The 26,301-nt window shown below is 50.0% G+C and overlaps 1 protein-coding gene across 4 annotated transcripts in view; it reads right to left on the minus strand.

Annotated features, from left to right (window-relative positions):
• Positions 1-26,301, minus strand: part of LOC137425244 (uncharacterized) — a 95,999-nt gene that overhangs the window by 16,954 nt on the left and 52,744 nt on the right. Inside the window, exon 1 of one of the 4 annotated variants that reach the window (XM_068113466.2) lies at positions 13,011-13,262. The exons of the other annotated variants lie outside the window; for them this stretch is intronic. Coding sequence (XP_067969567.2) covers positions 13,011-13,183 — 173 coding nt within the window. The 5' untranslated portion in view covers positions 13,184-13,262. Of the gene's footprint in view, positions 1-13,010; positions 13,263-26,301 lie in introns of those variants that run through there. 4 annotated transcript variants of the gene reach the window in all.

Consider the following 26,301-nt stretch of genomic DNA (forward strand, 5'->3'; position numbering starts at 1 on the left):
AGTATTTTATTCAATGGTTTATTACAACACGGTTTTTTTTCTTCCTATTTAAAAGGCTTTTTTCAATTTCCTCTTCAAATCATTCCACTTCAAAAAAATATTCTATCTATTACAGTCAATCCTCCCTACATTCTCTAAACTCACCTTCATTCCACCCCTCCTCTGTCGTTCTCAAACGGATCTCTGACGTGAAAATCACAATAATCCCAAGTTGTAATAAATGTTCGTTTTTCATAAATCGTACACTTTCTAAACTCCCCCCTCACCCCTCCCCTCCCAAACTCCCCCCTCACCCGTCCCCTTCAAAACTTCCCCCTCACCCCTCCCCTTCAAAACTCCCCCCTCACCCCTCTTCTAATCTCCCCCCCCCTACAATATCCAAATCTCCTCCCTACCACCTCCTCCTCAAAGCTGCATCCTCCCCACTTCCTCTCCCTTCCATCACATACCTCCACCTCCTCCAACCTTCGACTTTGCTCTTCCCCCTTCAAACAACACCTCACTGTGCCTCTTCCCATCACCATCAAACCTTTTGTCCTCCTCATCCTTCCTTTTCGCCTAACTCTTCTGCAATCTCCGACACACCATCAACAGCTCTCCCTACCTCCCCCTCTCACCCCTCATCTTACCCTATCCCTCCCCTGTCATGTACCCGATGCTCCCCCTCCCTCTTCCTTCAAGGTATGGACCTCAAACATCCGGGGCCTTCGCTCAAAACCTGACTGATCTCTCCATACAAGTTGCTTCTGACAAACCAGACATAATCTGCTTAACAGAAACTTTCCTCCTTCAAGATGTCTCTGATTCTTTAATATCTCATCCTGGTTACTCCATCCTCCGGTATGATAGACCTGAGCCTCGTCCTGGTGGTGGGGTTGCTATCTTTATCAAAAACTCTCTTCCTCACTCTCCTTGCACTGTCCCCTCTCCACCCCCAGGAGTACCTCTGGCTATGGCTTCCTCTCCGCTCCCACCTTTTGTTCATATGTGTTCTGTACCGTCCTCCAAACAGTGATGACTCCATTTACATCTCCCTGTCTGACAACATGGATCAACTTCTATCCACTCATCCCAACTCTCTCTTCCTCATATGTGGTGACTTCAACTGTCATCATGCCAGTTGGTTGGGTGTGGGTTCCTCTCACACCAGCCATGGCACCTCAGCAAAGGACTTCTGCGACTCACTGGGACTGACACAATCTGTCAATTTCCCAACCCGGATCTCAGTCAATGGAGTATCTTCTCTTCTAGACTTGGCTATGACTAACTTCTCTGCAACTGTCTGCTGCTCTTCTTCTGCTCCAATCGGTTCTTCTGATCATTTCCTTGTTAAAGTTGATATCTTTCTGGCCATTCTCAGAGAGCCTCCTCAGCGCCGACGAGTCTGGCATTTCACTCAGTCTGACTGGCACGGTGTTCAAGCAGCCATCAATCATCTGGACTGGTCTCCCATCTCTACTGCCTCTGACATCAATTCTTCCTGGGAATTCTTCCAAAGTAAACTGCTCTCTCTCATGCACAGATTTATCCCATCTTGTCTTCAGTTGTCATACCCTTCCTCCCGTCCATGGTACACTGAAGCTTGTGGTGAGGCAGTTGCCATGAAGCAACTTGCCTTCACCTCATGGAAGGCTAATCCAACTGAAGGAAATCTCAGTTCCTTTCACAAAGCTCGGAACGTGTGTGTGTCTACCCTCAGGAGAGCCAGGAAACAATATCTCTCTACTCTCAAACCTGTCTCCCTCCTCCAAATCTTGGTGGCGTCTGGTCAAATCTGTTTCTGGTGTTTGTCCCCCTTCCATCCCCTCCCTTACCTCAAACAGCTACACAGCTGACTCCGCACGTGAAAAAGCTGAATGCCACAACTCTGTGTTTGCCTCAAAATCTTGTGTCCCAAACCAGTCCCTCTTTGTACCCACCATACCCAGTCATACCCATCTGCTCCTAGACTCTGTGTCCTTCTCTCCTGACAAGCTGGAGAAGTTTCTGTCAATCCTCGACTATGATTCTGCAACTAGACCAGACAGCATCAGCCCACGGGTCCTAAAATCCTGCTCTGCCGCTCTATCTCACCCTCTCTCTGTTCTCTTCACTCTCTCTTTTGCTAAAGGTCATCTGCCATCAGCTTGGAAATCAGCCAACATTACCGCTTTACACAAAAAAGGTGCAAAAACAGATCCTTGCAACTACAGACCAATCAGCCTTCTCCAAATTATCAGCAAAGTCATGGAATCCATCATTGCTTCGGATATCAAATCTTTCCTCTTCTCCAATGGCTTGATCTCTGATCATCAATTTGGTTTCAGACCAGGTCACTCTACTCTGGACATGCTGCTTCTGCTGTCTCAACAATGGATGGAGGTCCTCAATGCCAAACAGGAAATTAGAGCTGTCTCCCTTGACATATCACGTGCCTTCGATACGGTCTGGCACCCCACTCTGCTCACCAAACTCTCCTCCTTTGGTATCCATGGAAATCTCCACGCATGGCTTGCGGACTTCCTCTCTGGTCGTAGTCAACATGTAGCTCTGAATGGGTTTCTCTCATCTCCCCTCCCTGTTCAGGCTGGAGTTCCTCAAGGCAGTGTTCTGGGCCCTGTGCTTTTTCTGGTCTTCATCAATGATCTCTCTGACTCTCTTGAAAATCCTCTCTATCTCTTTGCTGATGACTCCGCACTTTGCCGCTCCATTCCTCATATCTCAGATCGGCAGTCTGCAGCCTCCTCACTCTCTGCAGACCTGGACAAAATCACAGACTGGTCAAACAAGTGGAACATGTCTTTCAATCCTGACAAATCTCACACTCTTACTATGTCTCTCCGAAAAGATCGACTGGACAACCCTCCGATCTACTTTCTGAACAATCCTCTCCAAGAAGTTCTGTCACCCAATCTTTTGGGTCTCACAATCTGCCATGATCTTTCCTGGGAAAACCACATTTCCAAGATGGCCTCCAAAGCCAGTCGCTGACTGGGCATCCTCCATCATGCGAAATCCTTCCTTGGCACACCTGAACTCCTCACCACATACAAGGCTTTCATCCGCAGCTCAATGGAATACTGCTCTCCCCTCTGGGCTGGTGCTCCTGCCTCACACCTAGCTCGTCTTCACACTGTTGAAACCAAAGCTTTCAGAATCATTGGAATCTCCCGCGATGAAGCTAACTGAGGGCCTTTCACTCACTCACCGCAGACAGGTTGGTAGTCTTTCTGTCTTCTACCGACTCCTATCCGGCCCAGCTCCCCCCAAGCTCTATCTGTGCTCTGTCCCGCAAATATTCCTGCAGGTCGCACAAGATCTGCCAGTAACCCTCTTCGGGTGAAATTGCCAAAATCAAGACTCTGCTCACCTTCATTCCTCTTTACTCCCGCCTCTGGAACAAACTCCCTCACCCTCTTCAATCCCACTCCTCCCTCCAGGTCTTTCATACAGCTGTTCCCCACCATCTCTTATCTTCCCCCATCCAAAACCTTGATCTCTTCTACCCCCGTTAATTCACCCTAAATCCACTCTTTTTTTTTGAAATACCGACTTTTTTCTTTCCTGGAAGTTCCAGCAGTGTCCAGGTGTTTCAAACTTTGTCCAGGCAGTGTCCAGGTGTCTTGCCAGGCGACCCCCAGGTCCGGCTGTCCTGGGTGTTTTAGTGAGGCCAAGTTTTTTGTGTTTTTCTGCCTTTGTGTCTCTTGCTAGTGATATCCTTTCCCTTTCACCTTCACTCCTTATTCCCACCCCACCCCATCTTCACTTCTATATTGAACAGAACAAACCCAACAGTCTTTATCAAGACTACTGCAGTTCCTGCAGCCACTTTCCTTCATAACTAGTAACGCCATGAAACGTTAGTGTTAGAACGTGTCATGAGGGCTAAAATGAAGAAGGGTTCGCCAGGAAACGGATGCAAGGTCGTCTTTCGTAGTCGGCCTCAGCAGAGATCTACAGATGCCGTTTCTGGAAATGGTAAACAAGACTTTACGCCACCTAGACCTTGTCCAGCACAACATCAACTGTAGACAGCAGCAAACAAAAGACCTCGCACACTACTAGGTCAGAAAAACAGACTAGGGTGGCAGTTGAGTTCTTTTCTGATACTGAGCTTAGTCTCAAAGAGCATGGCCTACCTACTGAAGTATCAGGTGCGGTGTCATGCTGTACTCTAAAAGATGAAGCTCTCTTAGGTAAAGAGTTTTACCACAGCACGATTCCTAACTTGCCTGAGGAAGACTCAGATTCAAGCCATCGGGCCGAGCTTATGAGAGAACAGCTTACCTTTGGACAGCCCGTTTGTGGGCTGAGTTACCTCTCATATCTCAAAGGGGGATTGGGGTGAGTGTTGGACGAGGCATTGTTACAAGAGGCCATTGAAGCCATGCAGACACTCGAACATGAACAAGAACTATGCCCCTGTTGTGATTTGGCTCAAGCTGTCACCTTATCAAAGATGCCTGCCTTAGACGAGGACACACCTACTAACATTGAGGGTGAAGACCAGCCAGATTCATTAAGTGACCCGGATAACAACCCCATGCAAGGGGTTCAATATGAGTGTACTTCAAGCAAAAAAGAAAAGACTCCAGAGTCCAGATGAAAAACAACAAGAGAGTTGTGCTGTTGAATCAGACGACCTTCCGTTTTCTCTAGAAGACGTTGAAAAACTTGATGACTGCATTGCCCCTTATGTGGGTTCCAGGTGGCGAGACCTAACAACACGAGTACAAAACATGCTCTCAAAGAATAACCTGTACATAGCCCAATATGTCGCTTTTACCATTAAAGATGCCAATCGAGCGGCAGGTGAAGCCATTCGTCATACATGTTTACATCCCGCCTGTGTCAGTTGGACTATGCCGAAGAATCTGTGCAAACACCGACGTGTGAGATCCCATGTTGAAGTGTTTCCAGTTTTTTCAATTGACGTTTCTGACCGTTTTTCGGTGTTAGGTTCCCTCGAGGAAGAATACCTCGAGAACGGACCTTGCCCAGAAGATACACCGGTAGTGAGGGCGCAGTTCCGTAAACATTTTAGTGTAGCGACCCATGGGTCCCCCAAGCGAGACCAGCAGCAGAATCTCCTTGCTCCAGCCGGTGACGTCACCGGCGGACAACCTCGGCGCCGGGGTGGCTGGTCACGTGACCACCAAAGCGTGCCTCGCGTGCGGTTATAATCCTTTGCACCTGTCGGTCACGTGACCACCGAAACACGCCTCGCCTGAGAGGCGTGGCTTTCGGTTTCGGTTATGCTTTCTGGTTTGGATATATATGCAGCCCGATAAACGGGCTTTTCAGAGTTCCCGAGTTGGTTTTTACAATAAATATCTTCTCGGACGAGTTTGTGCCTTGCCCATCATTTTGTCCGTCTCATGCTGGAGCACGGGCCCCTTCACTGGTGACCCCAAATTTACAACACGCGATGGACACCGCAGTGTCCCTCAAACTGCCCACCTTCTGGGAAGCACATGCCGCCGTCTGGTTCACGCAGGCGGACTCCCAGTTCGCCCTGCATGGCATAACGGAGGACGCCAGTCGATACCATTACGTGGTCGCCGCGCTTGGCTCCGCGACCGCCGCCCGCTGCCTGAGCTTCCTCCAGAACCCGCCCGCTGACGGCAAGTACGACGCCATCAAGGCACTTCTGCTGGGCGCTTTCGCCCTCTCCCCGGCTGAGCGTGCACGACGCCTGCTCGACCTGCCTGAGCTCGGCGATACGCGCCCGTCCGAACGCATGGATTACATGCTCGCGTTGCTTGGCGAGCACCCCTCGGATTTCCTGTTTCAGGAGCTCTTTCTTCGCCAGCTCCCGGCCTAGGTACGGGTCGCCCTGGCAGGTACGACCATCGTGAACCCCTGCGACCTCACCAAGGAGGCCGACAAGATCGCTTCGGCAAGCCAGCTCGCCAGAGCGGCGAGCCAGCTCGTCGGGGTGGCGGCCAGGAGCCTTCCCGCCCACCCGCCCGATGCCCGCGACGCAGTTTCCTACCCGGAGGCCGCCGGGCCGGCGCAACTGGCAGCGGCGACGCTGCGTCGCCCGGGCCCGACGCGTCGACCGGAGCCCCCGCCGGACCCGGCCTGGTGTTATTTCCACACCAGGTTCGGGCGGCAGGCCCGATCATGTCGACCCCCGTGCACGTTCGGCAAGTCGGGAATCGGGTTAGCCGGCGTTCCCTACCAGCAATGAACGCCGGCCGTTCCGGAAACCTGCTGTTCATCGCGGACCGAGCGTCGGGGCAGCGCTTCCTCTGCGACACCGGCGCTCAGCTGAGCGTCATTCCCGGCCTAGGTACAGGTCGCCATGGCAGGTACGACCATCGTGAACCCCTGCGACCTCGCCAAGGAGGCCGACAAGATCGCTTCGGCAAGCCAGCTCGCCAGAGCGGCGAGCCAGCTCGTCGGGGTGGCGGCCGGGAGCCTTCCCGCCCACCCGCCCGATGCCCGCGACGCAGTTTCCTACCCGGAGGCCGCCGGGCCGGCGCAACTGGCAGCGGCGAAGCCGCGTCGCCCGGGCCCGACGCATCGACCGGAGCCCCCGCCGGACCCGGCCTGGTGTTATTTACACACCAGGTTCGGGCGGCAGGCCCGATCATGTCGACCCCCGTGCACGTTCGGCAAGTCGGGAATCGGGTGAGCCGGCGTTCCCTACCAGCAATGAACGCCGGCCGTTCCGGAAACCTGCTGTTCATCGCGGACCGAGCGTCGGGGCGGCACTTCCTCTGCGACACCGGCGCTCAGCTGAGCGTCATTCCCGCTTCGGCGGAGGACAGGCGGGCCGCCGTTTGCGGCCCCCCCTTGGTCGCGGCCAACGGCTCCGCCATCCGCACCTTCGTCCCACGCACCGTCGCCCTCCGCTTCGGCAGCCAGCTCTTTCACTGGGAGTTCGTGACGGCGGACGTCCCCATGGCTTTGCTCGGGGCCGATTTCCTGTGCACCCACGGGCTGCTGGTCGACGTGAAACGCCGGCGTCTCGTCAACGCCGAAACTTTCAGCTCCCTGGCATGCGCCTTGAGCCGTGCCGCGCCCACCGAGTTTTCCTGCGCCCTCCCATTGGCGGACGACTTCGCACGCCTCCTTGCGGAGTTCCCGGCCCTCACACGACCGACGTTTTCGGTCATCGCGGTGCGCCACGGCATCGAGCATCACATCCCCACTACGGGCCCGCCGGTGTACGCCCGGGTTCGCCGTCTCGACCCCGCCAAACTCGCCGTCACCAAGGCCGAGTTCGCGGCGCTGGAGCGCCTCGGCATCGTGCGGCGCTCCAACAGCGCCTGGGCCTCGCCGCTGCACATCGTCCCGAAGCTGGGGGGCGGATGGCGGCCATGCGGCGACTACCGCCGCCTCAACGACGCCACTACCCCCGACAGGTACCCCGTCCTGCACATCCAGGACTTTTCCGCCCGGTTGGCGGGGCGGACCATTTTTTCAAAAGTGGACCTGATTCGGGGGTACCACCAGGTGCCCGTCCGCCCGGCCGACATCCCGAAGATGGCCGTGATTACACCTTTCGGCCTCTTTGAATTCCTCCGGATGCCCTTCGGCCTCAAAAACGCGGCGCAGGCGTTCCAGCGCCTGATTGACGGCGTGCTGCGCGACTTGCCGTTCCTCTATACCTACCTGGACGACATTCTCGTCGCCAGCACGTCCAGAGCCGAGCACCTCCTCCACCTCCGGACGCTGTTCGGCCGCCTCAGCGAGCACGGATTGATCGTCAACCCGGCCAAATGTCACTTCGGTGCGGCGACGATCGACTTTTTGGGCCACCGCATCACCCGGACCGGCACCGTGCCGCTACCGGCCAAAGTCGAAGCCATCGCCGCTTTCCCGCGCCCCCGCTCCGTCAAGGCGCTGCAGGAGGTCCTCGGGATGGTGAACATTTATCACCGCTTCGTGCCCCGAGCTGCGCAACTCATGCGGCCCTTGTACGCCGCCCTCCGCGGCCAGCCGGCGAAGCGCGACGTCGTCTGGTCCACGGACATGGACGCTGCTTTCACCGGTGCAAAACGGGCCCTCGCCAACGCCACGCTGCTGGCCCACCCGGTACCCCAGGCTCCCATCGCCCTCACCACGGACGCCTCCGACTACGCCGTGGGCGCGGTCCATGAACAATGGGTAAACGGGGCCTGGCAGCCGCTCGCATTCTTCAGCCGGCAACTCCTGCCCAACGAGATAAAGTACAGCACCTTCGACCGCGAGCTCCTCGGGCTGTACCTGGCCGTCCGCCATTTTCGCCACCTCCTGGAGGGCCGCCCGTTCACGGCTTTTGTCGACCACAAGCCGTTTGTTTTCGCCATGGCCAAGGTCACGGAGCCGTGGTCGGCCCACCAGCAGCGCCACCTCTCCGCCGTGTCGGAGTACACCACGGACATCCGGCACGTCGCCGGGAAGGACAACGCCGTGGCCGACTGCCTTTCTCGAGCCGGCGCCAACGCCGTCCACCTCGGCGTCGACTTCACCCTCATGGCAGCGGACCAGGCCACCGACGGCACGGTGCAGGCGCTCCGGGTGGTGGACACGGGCCTCCGCTTGGCTGACGTCCCCTTCGCGGACACGGTCCTGCTGTGCGACATCTCCCAAGGCCGACCTCGTCCCGTTGTGCCGGTCACCTGGAGGCGTCGCATTTTTGCTTCGCTCCATGGCCTCTCTCACCCGGGCCGGAAGGCGTCCCTGCGGCTGGTGGCGGCGCGTTTCGTCTGGCATGGGCTGCGACGGGACATCCGCGACTGGGCCAACGCCTGCACACCCTGCCAGCGGGCCAAGGTCCACCGGCATACCCAGGCTCCGCTGGCTCCCTTCACCGTGCCCGAGCGACGGTTCGACCACGTCCACGTGGACCTGGTGGGTCCCCTTCCCCCATCGCAGGGGTTCACCCACCTGCTTACCATGGTGGACAGGACCACCAGGTGGCCGGAGGCCGTGCCCCTCACCTCCACCACCACCGCTGACATGGCCCAGGCGTTCATCGCCACCTGGGTCGCGCGTTTCGGCGCACCGGCGGACATCTCGTCGGACCGCGGCCCACAGTTCACGTCCGAACTATGGGGCGCGATCGCCCGCACATTGGGCGTCACCCTACACCGCACCACGGCTTACCACCCCCAGGCCAACGGGTTGTGCGAGCGGTTCCACCGCTCCATGAAGGCCGCACTCATCGCCAGCCTCCAGGACGACGGCTGGGCCGACCGGCTCCCGTGGGTCCTTTTGGGCCTACGCACGGCCCCCAAAGAGGACCTCCAGGCGTCCACCGCCGAGCTGGTGTACGGCCAGGCCCTACGCGTACCGGGCGAGTTCATTCCCGACGCCACCAGCCCCTGGTCCACCGCGCGCCAGCGCACGGACTTCCAGGAGGCCACCTGACGTTTCGCCCCGGTGCCCACGTCCCGCCATGGCGACCCTCAATCCTACGTCCCCCCAGCACTCCGCTCGGCGGAGTACGTCTTCGTGCGCCACGACGCGCACTGGGGGCCGCTCCGACCACCATACGACGGACCCTTCCGGATCCTACGACGGGACAACAAGTCCTTCATCGTCAGCATCGGCGGCCGGGTGGACCGGATTTCGCTGGACCGCCTCAAACCGGCCCACATGGACGTCGGCCAGCCGCCACGGCTGGCTCTCCCACCGCGGCTCGGCCGCCCCCCGTCCACTGTACCCCCCGTCCGACCACCCGCCACCACACCGGACCCCCCCCCCCCCCCCCCCGCGACTGGCCAGGGGTCGTTTCGGTCGGGTCATCCGGACCCCCCTCAGGTTGACCTTCCTGGATCAAGTCCATTCTGGGGGGGCGTGTGTAGCGACCCATGGGTCCCCCAAGCGAGACCAGCAGCAGAATCTCCTTGCTCCAGCCGGTGACGTCACCGGCGGACAACCTCGGCGCCGGGGTGGCTGATCACGTGACCACCAAAGCGTGCCGCGCGTGCGGTTATAATCCTTTGCACCTGTCGGTCACGTGACCACCGAAACACGCCTCGCCTGAGAAGCGTGGCTTTCGGTTTCGGTTATGCTTTCTGGTTTGGATATATATGCAGCCCGATAAACGGGCTTTTCAGAGTTCCCGAGTTGGTTTTTACAATAAATATCTTCTCGGACGAGTTTGTGCCTTGCCCATCATTTTGTCCGTCTCATGCTGGAGCACGGGCTCCTTCATTAGACAAGAAAAAACAGAACGAGAGTCTGTGCATCCATCCTCTCCCATTTTGGACGAGAAACAAAAGAAGAAAAAACAGGAGATGGAGGTTGAGGCAGTTACACGTGTGCCTGCGGTTAAAGCTAAGACCCATTTCTCTCTGGAGAAAAGGTTAGCTAATCACCAAGCGGCAAAAGACACGATACGTAACAAAGTTCGAAAAATGTCAATCGAAGAGATTGCCTTATATATGACGTCTCACACGTGCCTCCATTCCACCTGGGATACTATCAAGTATTTCCATGAGTGGATAATTGACTTGAGTCACAAAACTAATAGCGTATATGGAATACTGGCACGGGCTGTTGCGCTACATCAGCCAAAACATGATACCCTACTTGCGGCCTTAAACCTCTGGGATGTTACATCTGGGTTAGGTTACCTCATCAACGATGAGTGCAGTTGGACGAGAGTCTTAAATGATGACGGCGACGTAGAGAGTAACCCAGGGCCTGGAGTCTGTCGATCTATGGCGGACGTCAAGTCAAAAAAAAGCATGTGTGTCCAATCATCGGGGAGGCCAAGCCTAGGATCAGGACCAGAGCAAGGCCTCTATCATGCGGCTGATGCGTATATGAGTTGTGGGATGGATACTAGGGGACATCAAACAGGCAGCTCTTCCGTCAGTTGTATGCCCCATATGGCTATTGAGTTGGCGACCAACCACCATGTAGATGACGGTTTCGGGTTACCGTTGCTAGAACATAGCATCCATCCCCGTAGTTGGCAGACTACTGATGTTGTGGCTGTAAATAATAATGTTCCGGTTGGGGAGGAGTATGCCCGAGATCCAAACTTGGATTATTTTCTGTTAAGATAACTCTGAGCGCCAACGCTTACACATGTTTAGTAGCGACAAACAGGAAAAATCGGCACACAGGGTTAGATGCAGGCCAGTTCATTGGAGTGGCTATGCTTATAGGTCCTGACGGTCTTATTCATGTCCATAGGTTGATTACACCTGCTGCAGATCTGGTTTGGGATGATGGTGCAGATCACCCACTCTGGGGTGCAAACCGGGAAGGCGATACGTGGCTTAATCCCAATATCTGGATTGAATTGCCTGATATAGACGTTACACAATGGCGTTCTGTTGGGGCTGTGTTGCTTAATGGAGCACGGGCTAAGGGGAAGTGGTTTCCTAATACCTGTCAACTGATCCACAATTTCATGGTCGAAGGAATAATCCTTGATCCCGAAACTCAACAGCCCACGTGCTTCGATTGGGTACATCTGCTCCAATGCTCTTAGGAGAATTTCAACTACGTCAGCTCCTTGGCTATTCATTGCCATTGCCTAGAGTCAGAGATTGGGTGAAGGGGTCTCCCCAGAATCCACTCCGTTATGCGACAATTTCAAGGACAGTGAGTTGAGTCATGTCACTCTGAGCCAGAGAGTCGACATCTTACCGAATTGTTTAAAAAAAAAGACGACGTCTATGACATTGCCGCAAGCGTTCACGGTACTGTTATGGATTCGTCACTTCCGTTGTTGTGGTTCTCATCCACGGTAAACATTTTTGGTTGCATGTACTATTATTGTTATCATTTAGGTGAAATGGAGATAACTGTTTTCAAAAGGTAAAAAAAGTTAATGTTTTAAAAAGAAACCAGAAACCGGATCGGGAACCGGACGAGGAAGAAGGAGGAGAAAGAGGCGGAGCGAGTGAGGTCGGGGCAGAAGCCGAGCTGTTTGGAGGTCTGGAGAAAACGCTGGTGAACGGAGGTCACTAGCGAACTTTGGGGTTTCCTGGGAAAGGGATTCCTGCGACAGAGTTGTTAGCGCTGTGACAAATAAACCTGCGTGACAGGTTTTGCGGTCGATTCCGAAGAGAATCATGAGAGTGCTGTTACGTCTCGAGAACGGACTGTTGGCCATTTTACCTCGCACCTGATTTCACATCGCTCCAGGTTTTTTTCACCTCGCTTCAACCTTTTCACCGCATCCAGACGTTAACCTGGTGTGTGTGTGCAACGTGGATTTTGAGTGGGAATTTGCGGTTCGCCGTCTGTGAGCCGTTGAACGTCCATATCCGAAGGTTAATTTGCGGTTCGCCGTTTGTGAGCCGTTGAACGTCCATACCCGAAGGTGTGATTTTCCCAGTCGCCTTTTGAGGACACTTTTGCCTATCTTTGGCAGTGTGACTGTCAACCGAGCGGGATTCTGGTCTCGATACAACATCGTTCTGACGATCACTAGAGCGTGGATCGACTTTGAATTGAAGCTGGGACAGAGACATTGGGAAGGTTATTTTCGCTCACTTGGAGCATAGTGAGTTATATTGTACGAAACCGATGGTACCATCATGGGAATAATATATTGGTTGTACAATTGATTAATATTGTTATTGTACTGTTATTCTTGTGTGACCTTAATACAATACTTGTTTGTTGGTAACAATTGGTGTGGTTTCACCATTGATCTTTGACATACAGAATAACACATCTTTCTGCCGTGACTCCTCTCGGGGCTCGGAGGTACACCGTGACCGGGGTTCGAGGAGGAGCACGTAACAGTACCCATCTGACTAACGATGCTATGACCATAAAACTGTGTCTCTATGGTATGGTGTTGCTATTGCGCAGCACTAACCCAGAACATGATTCACCACTTGAGGGTGAGTTGGTATCACTGATGCCCTGGGTTACTATAGCACCCGACCAAATACAAAATCGAAGGGTCTCAATAAATAGGAGTCCGCAACACAATGGGCGAGCAGGCAGGTACGACCCATACATTCTGTTCTATGGTAGTGCACAAGGCGGTAGAAAAGGGCGGATAACTTTCCACTCTAGTCTGAGTACAGTTCGAGGCTCCAAGAACAATATTATCGCCATACCTGACTGCTTGTGTAGCCGTCAGGATGGGCATCGCCTTGTCTCTCTGTTCATTGCACTTCACTGTCCATATCCAATGTTTAGCTATGACATCACTGCAAACACGTTTGATCAAACAAGAGTGGGGGAGGGGGCAGTTGAGCAATATTATGCCTGGAATAGCGGACTGGTGCATATTGGAGGAGAAACCCAACTCAACATGTTGTTGCCAAGGCGAGACGGGGCCCGTCTTCAGAGTGCGGAGGCAGTGAACGCCCATTTGCTATGGATACCTTCTATAGGACCGACCCCTACACTGAATTACCCAGCATACATGCCGATGGCTGTGGGTATAGATTCGGAAAGAGGATTTGAGCTCCCTTTCGGCGACCTGCTGGAAGACTATATATATATATATATATATATATATATATATATATATATATATATATATATATATATATATATATATATATATATATATACTGTATATATATATATATATATATATATACATATATATATATATATATATATATATATATACTGTATATATATATATATATATATATATATATATATATATATATATACATATATATACAGACTTGGCATTTAATATGGAATTTTTTTTTTTTCTTGACTTGGGTTTACTTTCTTAACTCAGTATATCAATCTGGTGAGTTTCTTTTACACTTTGGTGATTTATTTGTTTAAAGAACCATGTCACTGATTCTCTGTCGCAGCAAGAAGTCAACAACAGGATTATATCACAGGTGGCGTGGCAAAATGTACGGACAGGTGCATTTGATGATTGGCTTCACAGTCGGGTATACAAGGGTTGTTGCGTTCTGTATTAGTGGAAAACAACTGCTGCACATCTCCAAAAGTTATTGCCGCTTCCTCTGGAGATGGTCCGTCAACTCGACAATGCCGTTTGTCATGGAGTGGTGGCTTTACGAAATTACGGCATGAAACAGCATGCTATTGCTCGGCAGTATGGCATCAGTCAAGGTCAGGTGTCAAAGATCCTGAAACGAAATGCTCAGAGGGGTGTCCCTACTCCAATACCGAGGCCAGGACATCCCCGCAGAACCACAAGGAGGGATGATCGCCAGCTGCACCGGTTAATCCGCAATGGCCGTACCAAGTCAGCTAATCGGCTTGGGGCTGAGTGGCAGCAACTGACAAATGTGCCTGAATCCAGAAGGCTATTCAACCAACGACTGGTTCAAGCAGGCTATCGTGCCAGGCGTCCCCTGAGAAAGCCACACCTGACCAGACAACACAGCCTGCGCCGATTGCAGTGAGCCAGAGAGCACCGTCAATGGCAGCCAGGACACTGGAATCACGTGATCTTCAGTGACGAGTCTAGATTTCTGGTCTATCGTCAAGATGGCCGGGTCCGAGTACGCAGACAAGTGCATAAAGCCTACAACAAAGATTGTATAGTGCCAAGAGTCCAAGCTGGAGGTGGTGGGGTGACCGTTTGGGCTGCTTTTTAATGCAGGGGGCAAAACTCACCTGGTTGTTCTGAATGGAAACCTGAACCAGTTCAAGTACAGGGCCATTCTGGAAGAAACATTGCTTCCATTTGCTCGTGCAACCTATCGAGGAAACTTTGTCTTCCAAGATAACAATGCACGGCCTCATCGTGCTCGCATGATCCAACACTTTCTTGCTGCCCGTGGTGTAGAGCATATGGAGTGGCCTGCCATGTCCCCGGACATGAATCCGATAGAGAACTTGTGGGCAGAATTAACGCGTCAAATCGACCACTTGGACCAGCAGCCGACCTCTGTGCGTGAATTGCAGCAGGCTATTGTCACTGCATGGCAAGCGATTCCTGTCCAAACCTTGGCAAATCTCGTGAACAGCATGCCTCAACGTGTACGTGCTCTCCTGAATGCTCGTGGGGGTTACACGAAGTGAAAATGAATGAATGATCGTTTTAAGGCCATTTTCCCCGCTAGAGCGGGGGTTAGCCTTGCGGGCCCCATGACAATCATGGTTCCCTGTTTGAGGCAATGTTTTTATGGCCGGATGCCCTTCCTGACGCCAACCCTTGGTCACGCTCTTACGATGCGCAGGGATACGGTGTACGTATTCTAAATCGGGGTACACGCCGTGATCATTCATCCCAGCAAGCTGGTACTCAATTTGCCGACCTCGGAAGGATGACAGGCTGAGTCAACCCTCCTGGCATTAATTCAGCAATCGACCGGGATTCGAACCCAGGATCCTAGGATCCCAAGCCGGCACCCTAACCGCTAAGCCAACACCAGGCTAAAACTGAACTGTAATTTTACTGTCCGTAATCCCAGTCGTAATTTAACTTTTGTTTTTGTTAAAAAAAATTTGGCTAATGTGCAAAATAAAGAGATACTTCTGGAAAACGTACAGAAGTTTAACACAGTACTGTCCATGTTCGAGTTCGATATCAGTTTACATCACTTTCAAGGATCAATTTATTTGTTTCGAAATGTCAAATGTGGTTTTTGTTTCTTTTAAAGGTCACATTAACAAAATCTAGAATAATTTCAACATAATTCCAATGAACTTTTGGTTCTAAGACATCTTGAAAAGTAAGTTCACCCCCAGAAAAAAAATATTCCATATTAAATGCCAAGTCTATGTATAGCTGGGCTAATTCGTGGACTCAATTGGACGTGGTGTCACTGTACCGCCATTTGGTGGATTTTGGCTATATCGAGCAGGAGGCGCGTTTTTTAATGGATGACCTCCCCAGCATTTTGGTCTACCACACAGGAGGCAAAGTGGTGGCAGAAAGCGAAATGTTGTTGGAGGTCCCCATTGCCACCAAGAGACAGAGGCTGGCTGTTGGGAGTGAGCCAGTGCTCAAAATGTGGTACTGGTCTAATTCCGAGGTACCAAGACTGCCCGACGGTACTATTTGGCGTCTCTTCTTGCCAACTCGCTACGACGCAACTATTGCGCCGATCAATTTCCGGGCAAATTTGGGCCTTACCCTCGGCTTGCGGAAGAGGTCGCTGAGTTATGCGGCACCAGTGTGGCCTGGAGCGTAGAAAAATTACTATAAGAATGGCTCCATCGGGTTTCGATATCTGTCAACCCATTTTCGACTCTTCCACCAATTTAACTCATTGGACTACTCTACGCTGTACCACATGTACGGCAATGCAGTGCAGGGTTCATCTCATCCATAAATGGTTCTCAATGATACTTGGGACAGTGTCGGGCCGGCTGAGGATCGGGCTTCTGCCCAGTGGTCCATCCTGGTGACAATGGAAACTACCAGCGGTGGAGTGGCCAAGTTGGCTCACAGCGTGACGAGCCAAAAACCTCTCACGTTCCACTTTTGTCAACCTGCTCTCTGGAACAGCCCATTCTTCAGCATAGATTATACTGAAGTATACCCACGTAATATTGCAAACATGTATCCCGACATATACCTTCAACACCTCTCGGAACACGTGTTCGTGCGGAATTGTCCGATAGTCCTGCCCTGCTCAGGGGAGCTACCGGTGGGCATCTACATGCAGAGTGGCATGGAGAGGTGTGCCCCCGAACGGGCTGGACCAGTCTACCAGACTCAGGGCACGCACACAGGAATCGTTCCAGTGGGAGATTGGATGACGATTGAATTGGAGATTTGAATGATGAATTGGAGATTGAATCGCCTTGGATGACGAGGCGGTTTGGAACAAACGCCTACTTTATGGGTGTTCGCATTGGCAGGTTTTGGACCTGCAGACGGGTTGCCAAGTTGCAGGTGCCAATGCTCCAGATACTATACCTACTATCAGAGGGTGGGTCTCACACGACGGAGAAGCATTACCGAATTGCCATGAGGGACAAGTCATGTGGTACCGCAATACTCTCACAGTGCCTAAGGTAGACTGGCACAGCCTGAGGGCCATGACCATCCAGAGTGCCGTAGACATAGCCCAGTCCGTGCACGTAAGGAGGGTGATGAACAGTAGCATCGGAGCCAGGTTTCCCGAGTGGTTGATGACAAATTTAGGATCGGGACAAGTGTGTTCCACCGCCCACGACCAAATGCCGGCTATGACTATGCTGACTCGATGGAGACGAGTCGGCAGGCCGGGAAACGAGAAGGGAGTGGAGTCTTCCACCAACTCTACTCCAGGTTCATTAGCTGGTGGAACAGTAACTCCTTTGGTGGAGCAGGTAATACCAACCCAAAGTTGAGTTCCAGTGGATGGGCCGGTCATGATGATTGGCCAGACCCTCAAAGTGAGGAGGCTGCGTGGGTGGGGTACGCATTCTCGTGCATCGAGATGCGGGATGCGGGATTGCAGAATTTTTCCGCCCTCCTATGTAGCCTTGTGGGCCGGAAGAGTCACTACGACGTGATATTCCTCGTCCTGGTGTTTGGTCTCGTAGACTATTTTCGTCTAAACAAGACACTCCCGGAATGTTTCCGATCCCGGTTTCAGAAAAACACAACAATATTGCTGAGTGAGTTCCAAAAAGCCATAACCATATCTGAAATTCAACTAAGGATTGGTAAACTGGTTACAAAGAATGGCAAGTTTTGTCAGCTTGTAATTTATTTGCAATTTGTCTCAAGTGTCAGTGAATGCAGTTGCTTGTGCCATTAAACAGTAGAACGAAACTGGTACAAATGCGGATAGAAAATGTTCTGGTCAATCAAGAATCACAACAGAATCACAGGACCAGTAAATCCAAGTCACAAGTCTGAGCAGCAGACGTCTTACAGCGCCAGGATTTAGAGCCCAGCTAAACAGCTCCAGCATTGCAACTGTTTCAAGGCCTTCTTTTCTCAAAGTTACAATTGCCTGTCTTTTTTCTGGCATTAGCTGAGCTTTGGCACCCATGTTCATGCAATCTGAAACACAAAAACACTCATTAGATTGTATGGCTGGCCTTTCTGTAAACATTTTTTTGCAACGCCTGCCAATAATAGACATTGCACGTGATGAAGAAACTAAGCACAAACATTTATTCCACACAGAGCAGAATATTTGTAAACAGTTTTTGCTCCCGAGATGAAACGTTAATAACATTAACTTCACGTTTCAGTTTGGATTTAGTATTGCACTTTTCGACATATTTCCAAAAATTGCTTTCAGCCTACGTTCCTGCAAGAAAGATGCATTGAAGCACAATATATTGTCGTGTCCCCAGGGTTAAGACCCCAAAAGGACGAATGGCCGAAACAAAATTTACTCCGAGGCATATACCCAACTTGGCGGTAGTGACACGCACGGGAAGGTTCGAAGTCTTACCTGATCGGTAACACACGCAGGGGTTAATCCGAACCCACAAACACAAAGACAGGACAGAAAAATCCACAATACAAGGAAAGTAAAATTCGACAAATAATCATTTAATGAAAAGAAATGCAAGTAACAATGAAAGGTAAGGTAAAAACGAAAATCCCTAATTGAGACGTCTCCACGCAGACTCGTATACAAACAAGGGGAAAATGAAAGTAAAAGAAAATAAATAATGCTTTGGTAAATCGGCTGACGCTCAGCTTTGCGTCCCCAAATGGCTAGTAGGCTTGCCGGTCAATCGTCGCCTCAAAACCACCATGAGAGAAACACACAAAATGGCGTGGAGTGGGGCTCTTCGACGTCCAGAGGAAACACGACACGGACCCAGTCAACCGCCGACGTCGATCCTGGTGCCTTGTAGTTCTGACTGTCCCGAACCGCTGTTTCTCACCAGCCCTTTCCCAAGAGCGTACACGAACCAAAGACCACATGCCCAGGAACAAGGAGGAAATGCCACTACCCACTATCAAAGCCAGGATCAGAAGAGAGAGTAAGATGACGCGTCTCTTTTCCTTCACCCTCTGTCCAATCACCGAGCGCTACTCAATCACGAAGGCCGGGGCGTGGCCTCCCCGTTACGAGTCGTCAGAGGGCAGAGTCCAGTCGTTCGGGAATGTTCAGATGACTTCATTGGCCATGAGGCGGGGCTTGCGTGCCGATCGGCAAATGTGCTGGGTGTTGGTTAGCTCTGGCGGCGTTGTGAGCGAATAAGTCCATTTACAGTGCGATCGTTGTTTTACTGAGCCTTTGATTTCCTGGCTGGCCAAACGTAATAAGAACATTAGGGAAAATTGCAGGGAGGCAATCACATACAGGGAAACTTAACCTTACATACCCTGCAATTAATTAGCACAACTCCACTCCTCTGTGTGGAGACACCTAAACACTTACCCGGACATTCGACACTACTTAGATACATCGAGGTGGTTTCTCCTTCTTCGTGACACTCGGAGCACGCTAGTTTATACGATTCTATCTTGATAACGGTATTTTATTGTTTACCCCCACAGATGTAACAATATTATCAGTAAATAAGCAGATATATCTTTGGTAAGAGTTTTGTTCACATTAAACACATTATGTTGGGTGTACCTAAGCTTTTGACTGGTAGTGTGTATATGTATATATATATATATATATACAGAGTTGGCATTTAATATGGAATTTTTTTTTTTCTTGATTTGGGTTTCCTTTCTGAACTCAGAATATCAATCTGGTGAGTTTCTTTTACGCTTCGGTGATTTCTTTGTTAAAAGAACCATGTCACTGATTGTCTGTCGCAGCAAGAAGTCAATAACAGGATTATATCACAGATGGCGTGACAAAATGTACGGACAGGTACATTTGACGATTGGCTTCACAATCGGGTATACAAGGGTTGTTGCGTTCTGTATTAGTGGAAAACAACTGCTGCACGTCTACAAAAGTTATTGCCGCTTCCTCTGGAGATGGTCCGTCAACTCGACAATGCTGTTTGTCATGTAGTGGTGGCTTTACGAAATTCCGGCATGAAACAGTGTGCTATTGCTCGGCAGTGTGGTATCACTCAAGGTCAGGTGTCAAAGACCCCGAAACGAAATGCTCAGAGGGGTGTCCCTCCTCTAATATCGAGGCCAGGATGTCCCCACAGAACCACAAGGAGGGATGATCGCCAGCTGCACCGGTTAGTCCGCAATGGCCGTACCAAGTCAGCTAATCGGCTTAGGGCTGAGTGGCAGCAACTGACAAATGTGCCTGCATCCAGAAGGCGAGTCAACCAACGACTGGTTCAAGCAAGCTATCGTGCCAGGCGTCCCCTGAGAAAGCCACGCCTGACAAGACAACACCGCCATCGCCGATTGCAGTGGGCCAGAGAGCACCGTCAATGGCAGCCAGGACACTGGAATCACGTGATCTTCAGTGACGAGTCTTGATTTCTCTTCTATCGTCAAGATGGCCATGTCCAAGTGCGCAGACAAGTGCACGAAGCCTACAACGAAGATTGTATAGTGCCAAGAGTCCAAGCTGGAGGTGGTGGGGTGACCGTTTGAGCTGCTTTTCATGCAGGGGGCAAAACGGACCTGGTTGTTCTGAATGGAAACCTGAACCAGTTCAAGTACAGGGACATTCTGGAAGAAACATTGCTTCCATTTGCTCGTGCAGCCTTTCGAGGAAACTTTGTCTTCCAAGACGACAATGTACGGCCTCATCGTGCTCGCATGATCCAACAGTTTCTTGCTGACCGTGGTGTCGAGCATATGGAGTGGCCTGCCATGTCCCCGGATATGAATCCGATAGAGAACTTGTGGGCAGAATTAACTCGTCAAATCGACAACTTGGACCAGCAGCCTACGTCTGTGCGTGAATTGCAGCAGGCTATTGTCACTGCATGACAAGCGATTCCTGTCCAAACCTTGGCAAATCTCGTGAACAGCATGCCTCAACGTGTACGTTCTCTCCTGAATGCTCGTGGTGGTTACACGAAGTACTGAACTGTAATTTTACTGTCCGTAATCCCAGTTGTAATTTAACTTTTGTTTTTGTAATTTTTGGCTAATGTGCAAAATAAAGAAATACTTCTGGAAAACGTACAGAAGTTTAACACAGTACTGTCCGTGAATTGAGTTCGATATCAGTTTACATCACTCTCAAGGATCAATTTATTTGCTTCGAAATGTCAAATGTGGTTTTTGTTTCTTTTAAAGGTCACATTAACAAAATCTAGAATAATTTCAACATAATTCCAATGAACTTTTGGTTCTAAGACATCCTGAAAAGTAAGTTCACCCCCACAAAAAAATATTCCATATTAAATGCCAAGTCTGTGTATATATATATAAATATATATATATATATATATATATATATATATATATATATATATATATATATATATGTCAGGTCTCAGATTTGTTACTGCTTAATGCTCAATTATAAATGCCGGTTGACTGACGTATTACCACGTAAGCTATGTTATAAAATGCTGTTCTATAATGTTATTTCATGAGTTAATAAAATGTATTCGAACCTTAGGTAGGCTGCTTGAATCGTAGACATAAATCCTTTGATAAATTGCCAAAAACATTAACTGTTTTGTTTAATGACAGTGACGCCTGAGTTACAATGAGGTTTTTGCTTCGCTTTCATTTAAAATGAGGAAAGGCTCGCTTCAGTCGTGTTGGACAAATTGTATACGTGTGCACTTTCGAGGCTAGATAAGGCCGGTCGTAAAATCCCTATCATGATTCTCAGACGGCGCCTCGAGCCGCGGGCAGGAGAACGCTCACATGCGCGTGATTTTGCACAACACTAGCAGAATGTTTAGGTTGCAGACATAAAACCTATCGTTAACCATATATATTTTGTATTAATCGCAGCGACGCTTGACTCTGTATAAACATGCTCTGAATTACTCATGTACACAAACCCATAAAATATATGGGTTTGTTTGGCCAAGCATGGTCTTATCTGGCCAAGCATGCACTTTTCTCTCTGTGAGTTACATTTTTTCGTCACCTCGGAGCTTTTGAAACTATATCTGGTCCGAATGATAAGGAAGGGCTGACTCCCCCGAACAGCGGATAACGGTGGGAGGGACTCTCGCCAGTCGCTTTGTTCTCTCGGAGATTTTCTGATAATCGTATTCATATATAAATGAATGAGAATCAATGTGTTGGCAGGAAGGCTTGACTTGGCATGAGACTGGCTCTTGCTGTAGATGTCTTGGCTTCCTCCGGATCCGTATAAAGTGTTATTTCAATAAAGGTCTCGTCATTCTCAAGCCTGTTGGTGGAACTCTATTTCGATCAGAAAAGGTGGTTTCTGACATTTGGTGCCGGGACTCGGATTGCAACAGACGCGGAGGACGGGAAGCGGAACCCGAGCGACAGAAGGAAGGCTGTCCGAACGCCGGGACGCTGGCACTCTAATTTGATTAAGGTATCTTTCCAAATTTGTACCTTGCTTCTTCGAACGGGTTCAGTCCGCTTCCCTGTCATCCGCGCTGTCTGCACTCGAACAGAAATTGTAAGTAAAGGCTGTTTCAGGCCACAGAATGACGTACCTTTGTTGAAATCACCTGGATATCATTTAAGAGTAACGTTACAATATTTGCGCTGGATAAACATTAAGGGTAAAAAGCTAAGGATAGATTTTGCGCAGGATATCAGTAAGGATTTAACAGGAAGCTTAAAGTTACAGTTAGCACCAGGAGGGGAAAATGAGGTCGGACAGCCATATAGGTTGAAGCCAGGTGGCCAAGATTTTTCCAGGAAGGAACAGCCCAAAGACAAGATGGGGTATGCCATTGCATGCCAGGGAAAGATGGGCTGTGGTGAACTTAGAAGGTCCAGATAGAAACAGGCCAGGACCTGGTGGACAAGAGAAAATAAATAAGCTCACAGGAAATGGGCCAGGTGGCCACAGGGTGAGAAGGACAGGTTAGGTTTTGAAATATTGAAAATTGAAGCAGGAGCTGCATTGTAGGAATTTGAAGCTTCAGAGCCAAAGGAAGCAAGTTCAGGAAGCAAAGTTCAGGACAAAACAATTAAGGAGGTAGTTAAGCAAGCAAATCAGCGGCTAATGCCGCTCGTCCATAATCCGGACCAAGACCCCGCGAAAGGGGAGGTAGCCACCATGCCCCCAACCCCCCCCCAAGACCTGAGCTCAGCCCCGGGGCTCTAGGCAACACCCCAACACCCCCCGCCCTGCCTCCCCTTTCCACCTCAACCCACCCCCCGTCCAACCCGTCCCAAAAATCCTTTTTCCTTGAATGAGAGACGTAATATGAATGAGGATATGAATGAGGAATGAATGTATATTGGGATATTAATTGACGTGTGTGTCTGGCCAATGTGTTTGTCTGTGTGTCAAGTGCAAAGCAGAGGGTTTCGGTGTGAAACTTTGTAAGCGATCTGCTCGACTTGGGGGAAATTCAGGCCGGGAATGTCCATTTTAACGTCTATCCGAGAGAACAGGCGAGGTCCTGAACTGAGTCCGGATTTTCATCTGTTTGGGAGTGTTTGGGAAGCGAATTGATATAAATCGGGTCAGGAGAGCACTCGGAGTGCCCTTGTCGATCTACTGTTGATATGAAGCGGTTTCTTGGAGATGGTTGCAGGATGGGCTGTTTTTTTTCTTTCGAGCGGCAGCCGGACGGAGGTTTGGAGTTTGTGGAACTGGAGGTTCAGAGTTTGGGTCGAAGTGTGCGTTTTACTTGAATCGAAGAGTTCATTCAATGGCAGATATTGTGGATTGTATGTGTGGGATGTATCGCTGAGGCAGCTCACCTTTGGAATTGGTGTCATATAGTGCATTTTGGGTCAGAGAGGTGGAGCGTCGGAGATCCTGTTTTTTTTTGCGATGTTCACGAGCTAGGGATGAGTTCTGACAGCTCAATGTTCTGACAGCTCACTACATGTCAGGTCGTAGATTTGTTATGACAGCACTTTGTTATGACAGCCGACTGCATGTCCCAACGCGAGGTAAACCCCGCCGCGAACGCGAATAGAGCGGCGTGCAGGGAGTGTTGGGATTCGTGTGGAGGCACGAGGGTGCGCGCCAGGACGGAGGGCGGCGTGGCGTCGTCGCGTTGAGATGGTTGTGCCAGGTCGATCGGCGATCTCTGAATTTAAATCGGATTTTTGTCATGTGTGTTGTGAATTTTAGCGTCTATCCGAGAATTCTGGCGATGTCACGGGGCAGGAGCCGAGCGAGCCGCGAGTCACGGGTGTGCTGTATGAGATTTGCTCAGAGTGCCGGCGATAACTCGCCCACTCTCAGAGGAGGATATGTGCCCAAATGCATTGTGGGTCATTTCGACTTTGCTGGATGTCGGACGTTCATGTCAGACGAGCCATGTCGGAATAGTGGCCGGCTGCGACATATATGCCAGGCAATGTCACAGGACGAATACGTTATTTAAGATGGATTTATATGGATGGATTTATTTAAGATGGTTAAATTAAACGATTTCAAGACAGAGTAATTAATTTCCGGAGCCAAGTTCCAACAGGAAGTCTTGTTCATACAGTAAGGTACAGTGCGGAGTGGCGGCTGGAAGATGCATCGATGCATTTGCGTTGACCAATTCGAAGTTTGACCTTTTAAAGTTTAGTTGACCTTTGTTCGAGATATGCAAGGGAAAGGTCAGAGGGAATTCACTAACCTTGGAAGAACGACAGGCGGAGTCAGTCTACAGGGTGTTGCTTTAACGACAGGATATAGAACCTAAATCTGGAAGGAAAGGACATTATATTGTTGGTTAAACTGAAGTCATGTACGTAATTAGTGGACAGAGAATATCGAGTTTTTTGTTGTTGTGGACGCGTCAGGTACAGTACGCTGGAATTTAATTTAAGTCATGTTAAGAGGACATTTGGGAGGATGAAGAGATGCAAGTAACGTGGATTAAATTGTGGTATCACGAGTTGGGTGCCAGAGATATTGTGGTTATTATAACTCACTGATTATAGGGGGCGCCGGGCGCACCAAGTACAGATCGGGTTGCATGATGGAGCACGCATGCATGGATTTTGGCTTTGCGAGACTCCGGATAGAAATTGGCATTTCGATGCTGTGGATTATATTGTACCTGCCCGGAAAGGGGATGTCCTGTGCTGGGGCTGGCGACATGCCTCTGTTATTTGTTTGTCTGTCGGTCTGATTGTAAGTCTTTGGTACTGGGAGGGCTAATTGAGTGCTCAGGCGTCATTGTTCCATGGAGGCAGGAGCTGTGAGTCACAAAATGTAAATGTAACACAGAGAGATGAACAGGACAACAATGGAGTTTATATGGACGGGTTTGGGGCAGTTTCAATCTGACAATTACAGAGTGCTTTGTTCCGTTCACGAAACATGTAAAATTCATGGAGTTGAAGTGGTTTGCAAGAAGGCAGCAGAGTCAGTACTGGGATGCAACCTCGTATTGTGATCTGTTTAAGTGTAAGAGGCGGTGGCTAAGAAAGGGGTGATGAAAAGTTATTTGTTTTAGTGTGAAGTAGGTTGGTTGCTTATTTGTCACAGTAAGATGAGAGTTGTGTTTTTAAGCTTGGTCTTTGAATGAATTGTTGCTTGGAAAAATGATTTTTGATCGCTGATCCGATCTGGTTTTGAATTGTTTGATTTAATTTTGGATTGATTGGAGGTAATAAGGATTTGTGTTGATTTCCTGATTTGAGTTGATCTGGAAACAAAGACAGATGGGATTAATGTGTATATCAGGAACATTTTGGAAAGAAATATGGATATATGACATTACTAAAATATAACCAAGCAATTGAGAGTTCTTGGGTTAATGGGATATAAATAAATGCATCTACAAGTTGATGGTTTATAAAAATTTAGTTCTGGATGATACTTAAACGATGAACAATGTTGGCAATATACAAAGAATGTGACTTGTTTTTGGGGGGAAAACATGTGGTTTAAAAATGGTTGGCTAAGTTTTAAAGATGGAGATGTTTCGCAGAACTCTTATGATTATTTATATGAGTGGTGGACTATTCCATGGCGAAGCATTTTTCAGTTTTTATGATTAAGGTTTAAGGTCTTTATGATCTGTTTAGTGTATTTTTCAAAGGAGAGGGTTTTGGTCAATGATGATGCCAAGATTCCGGATGTGGATACTGGGAAACCATCGATGTTGGGGGGAATGAAGATTAATTCAGATTTAGCGTAGTTAAGTTCGAGGAAGCTGATCTGAAGCTAGAATTTTATTTCAGTTAGGCAGTTTGTCAGGATAGAGTGGGTGGTGGTGGAGCACGATTTGGTGGAGATGAAAAAGCTGGATGTCATCGGTGAAGCAGTGGAATTGGAGACCATGGTGCATTGGCTATGGTGCATGACGGATTAAGTGACCAAGGGGGGATAGGTACAGGACGAAGAGGAGGGGGCCAAGAACTGAACCTTGGGGGACACCTTAAGGGGGAGTGAATTGTGGTGATTAAGCTGTTGTAGATGCTGTCAATTTTGCTTTGGATGAATGGTCCAGGAAGGAAGGAGGGTGCAGGTGGCACCAGGTGTGAGTGCA

Source organism: Myxine glutinosa, chromosome 4, assembly GCF_964187855.1.
Source record: "Myxine glutinosa chromosome 4, kmMyxGlut1.1, whole genome shotgun sequence".
Classification (NCBI taxonomy): domain Eukaryota; kingdom Metazoa; phylum Chordata; class Myxini; order Myxiniformes; family Myxinidae; genus Myxine; species Myxine glutinosa.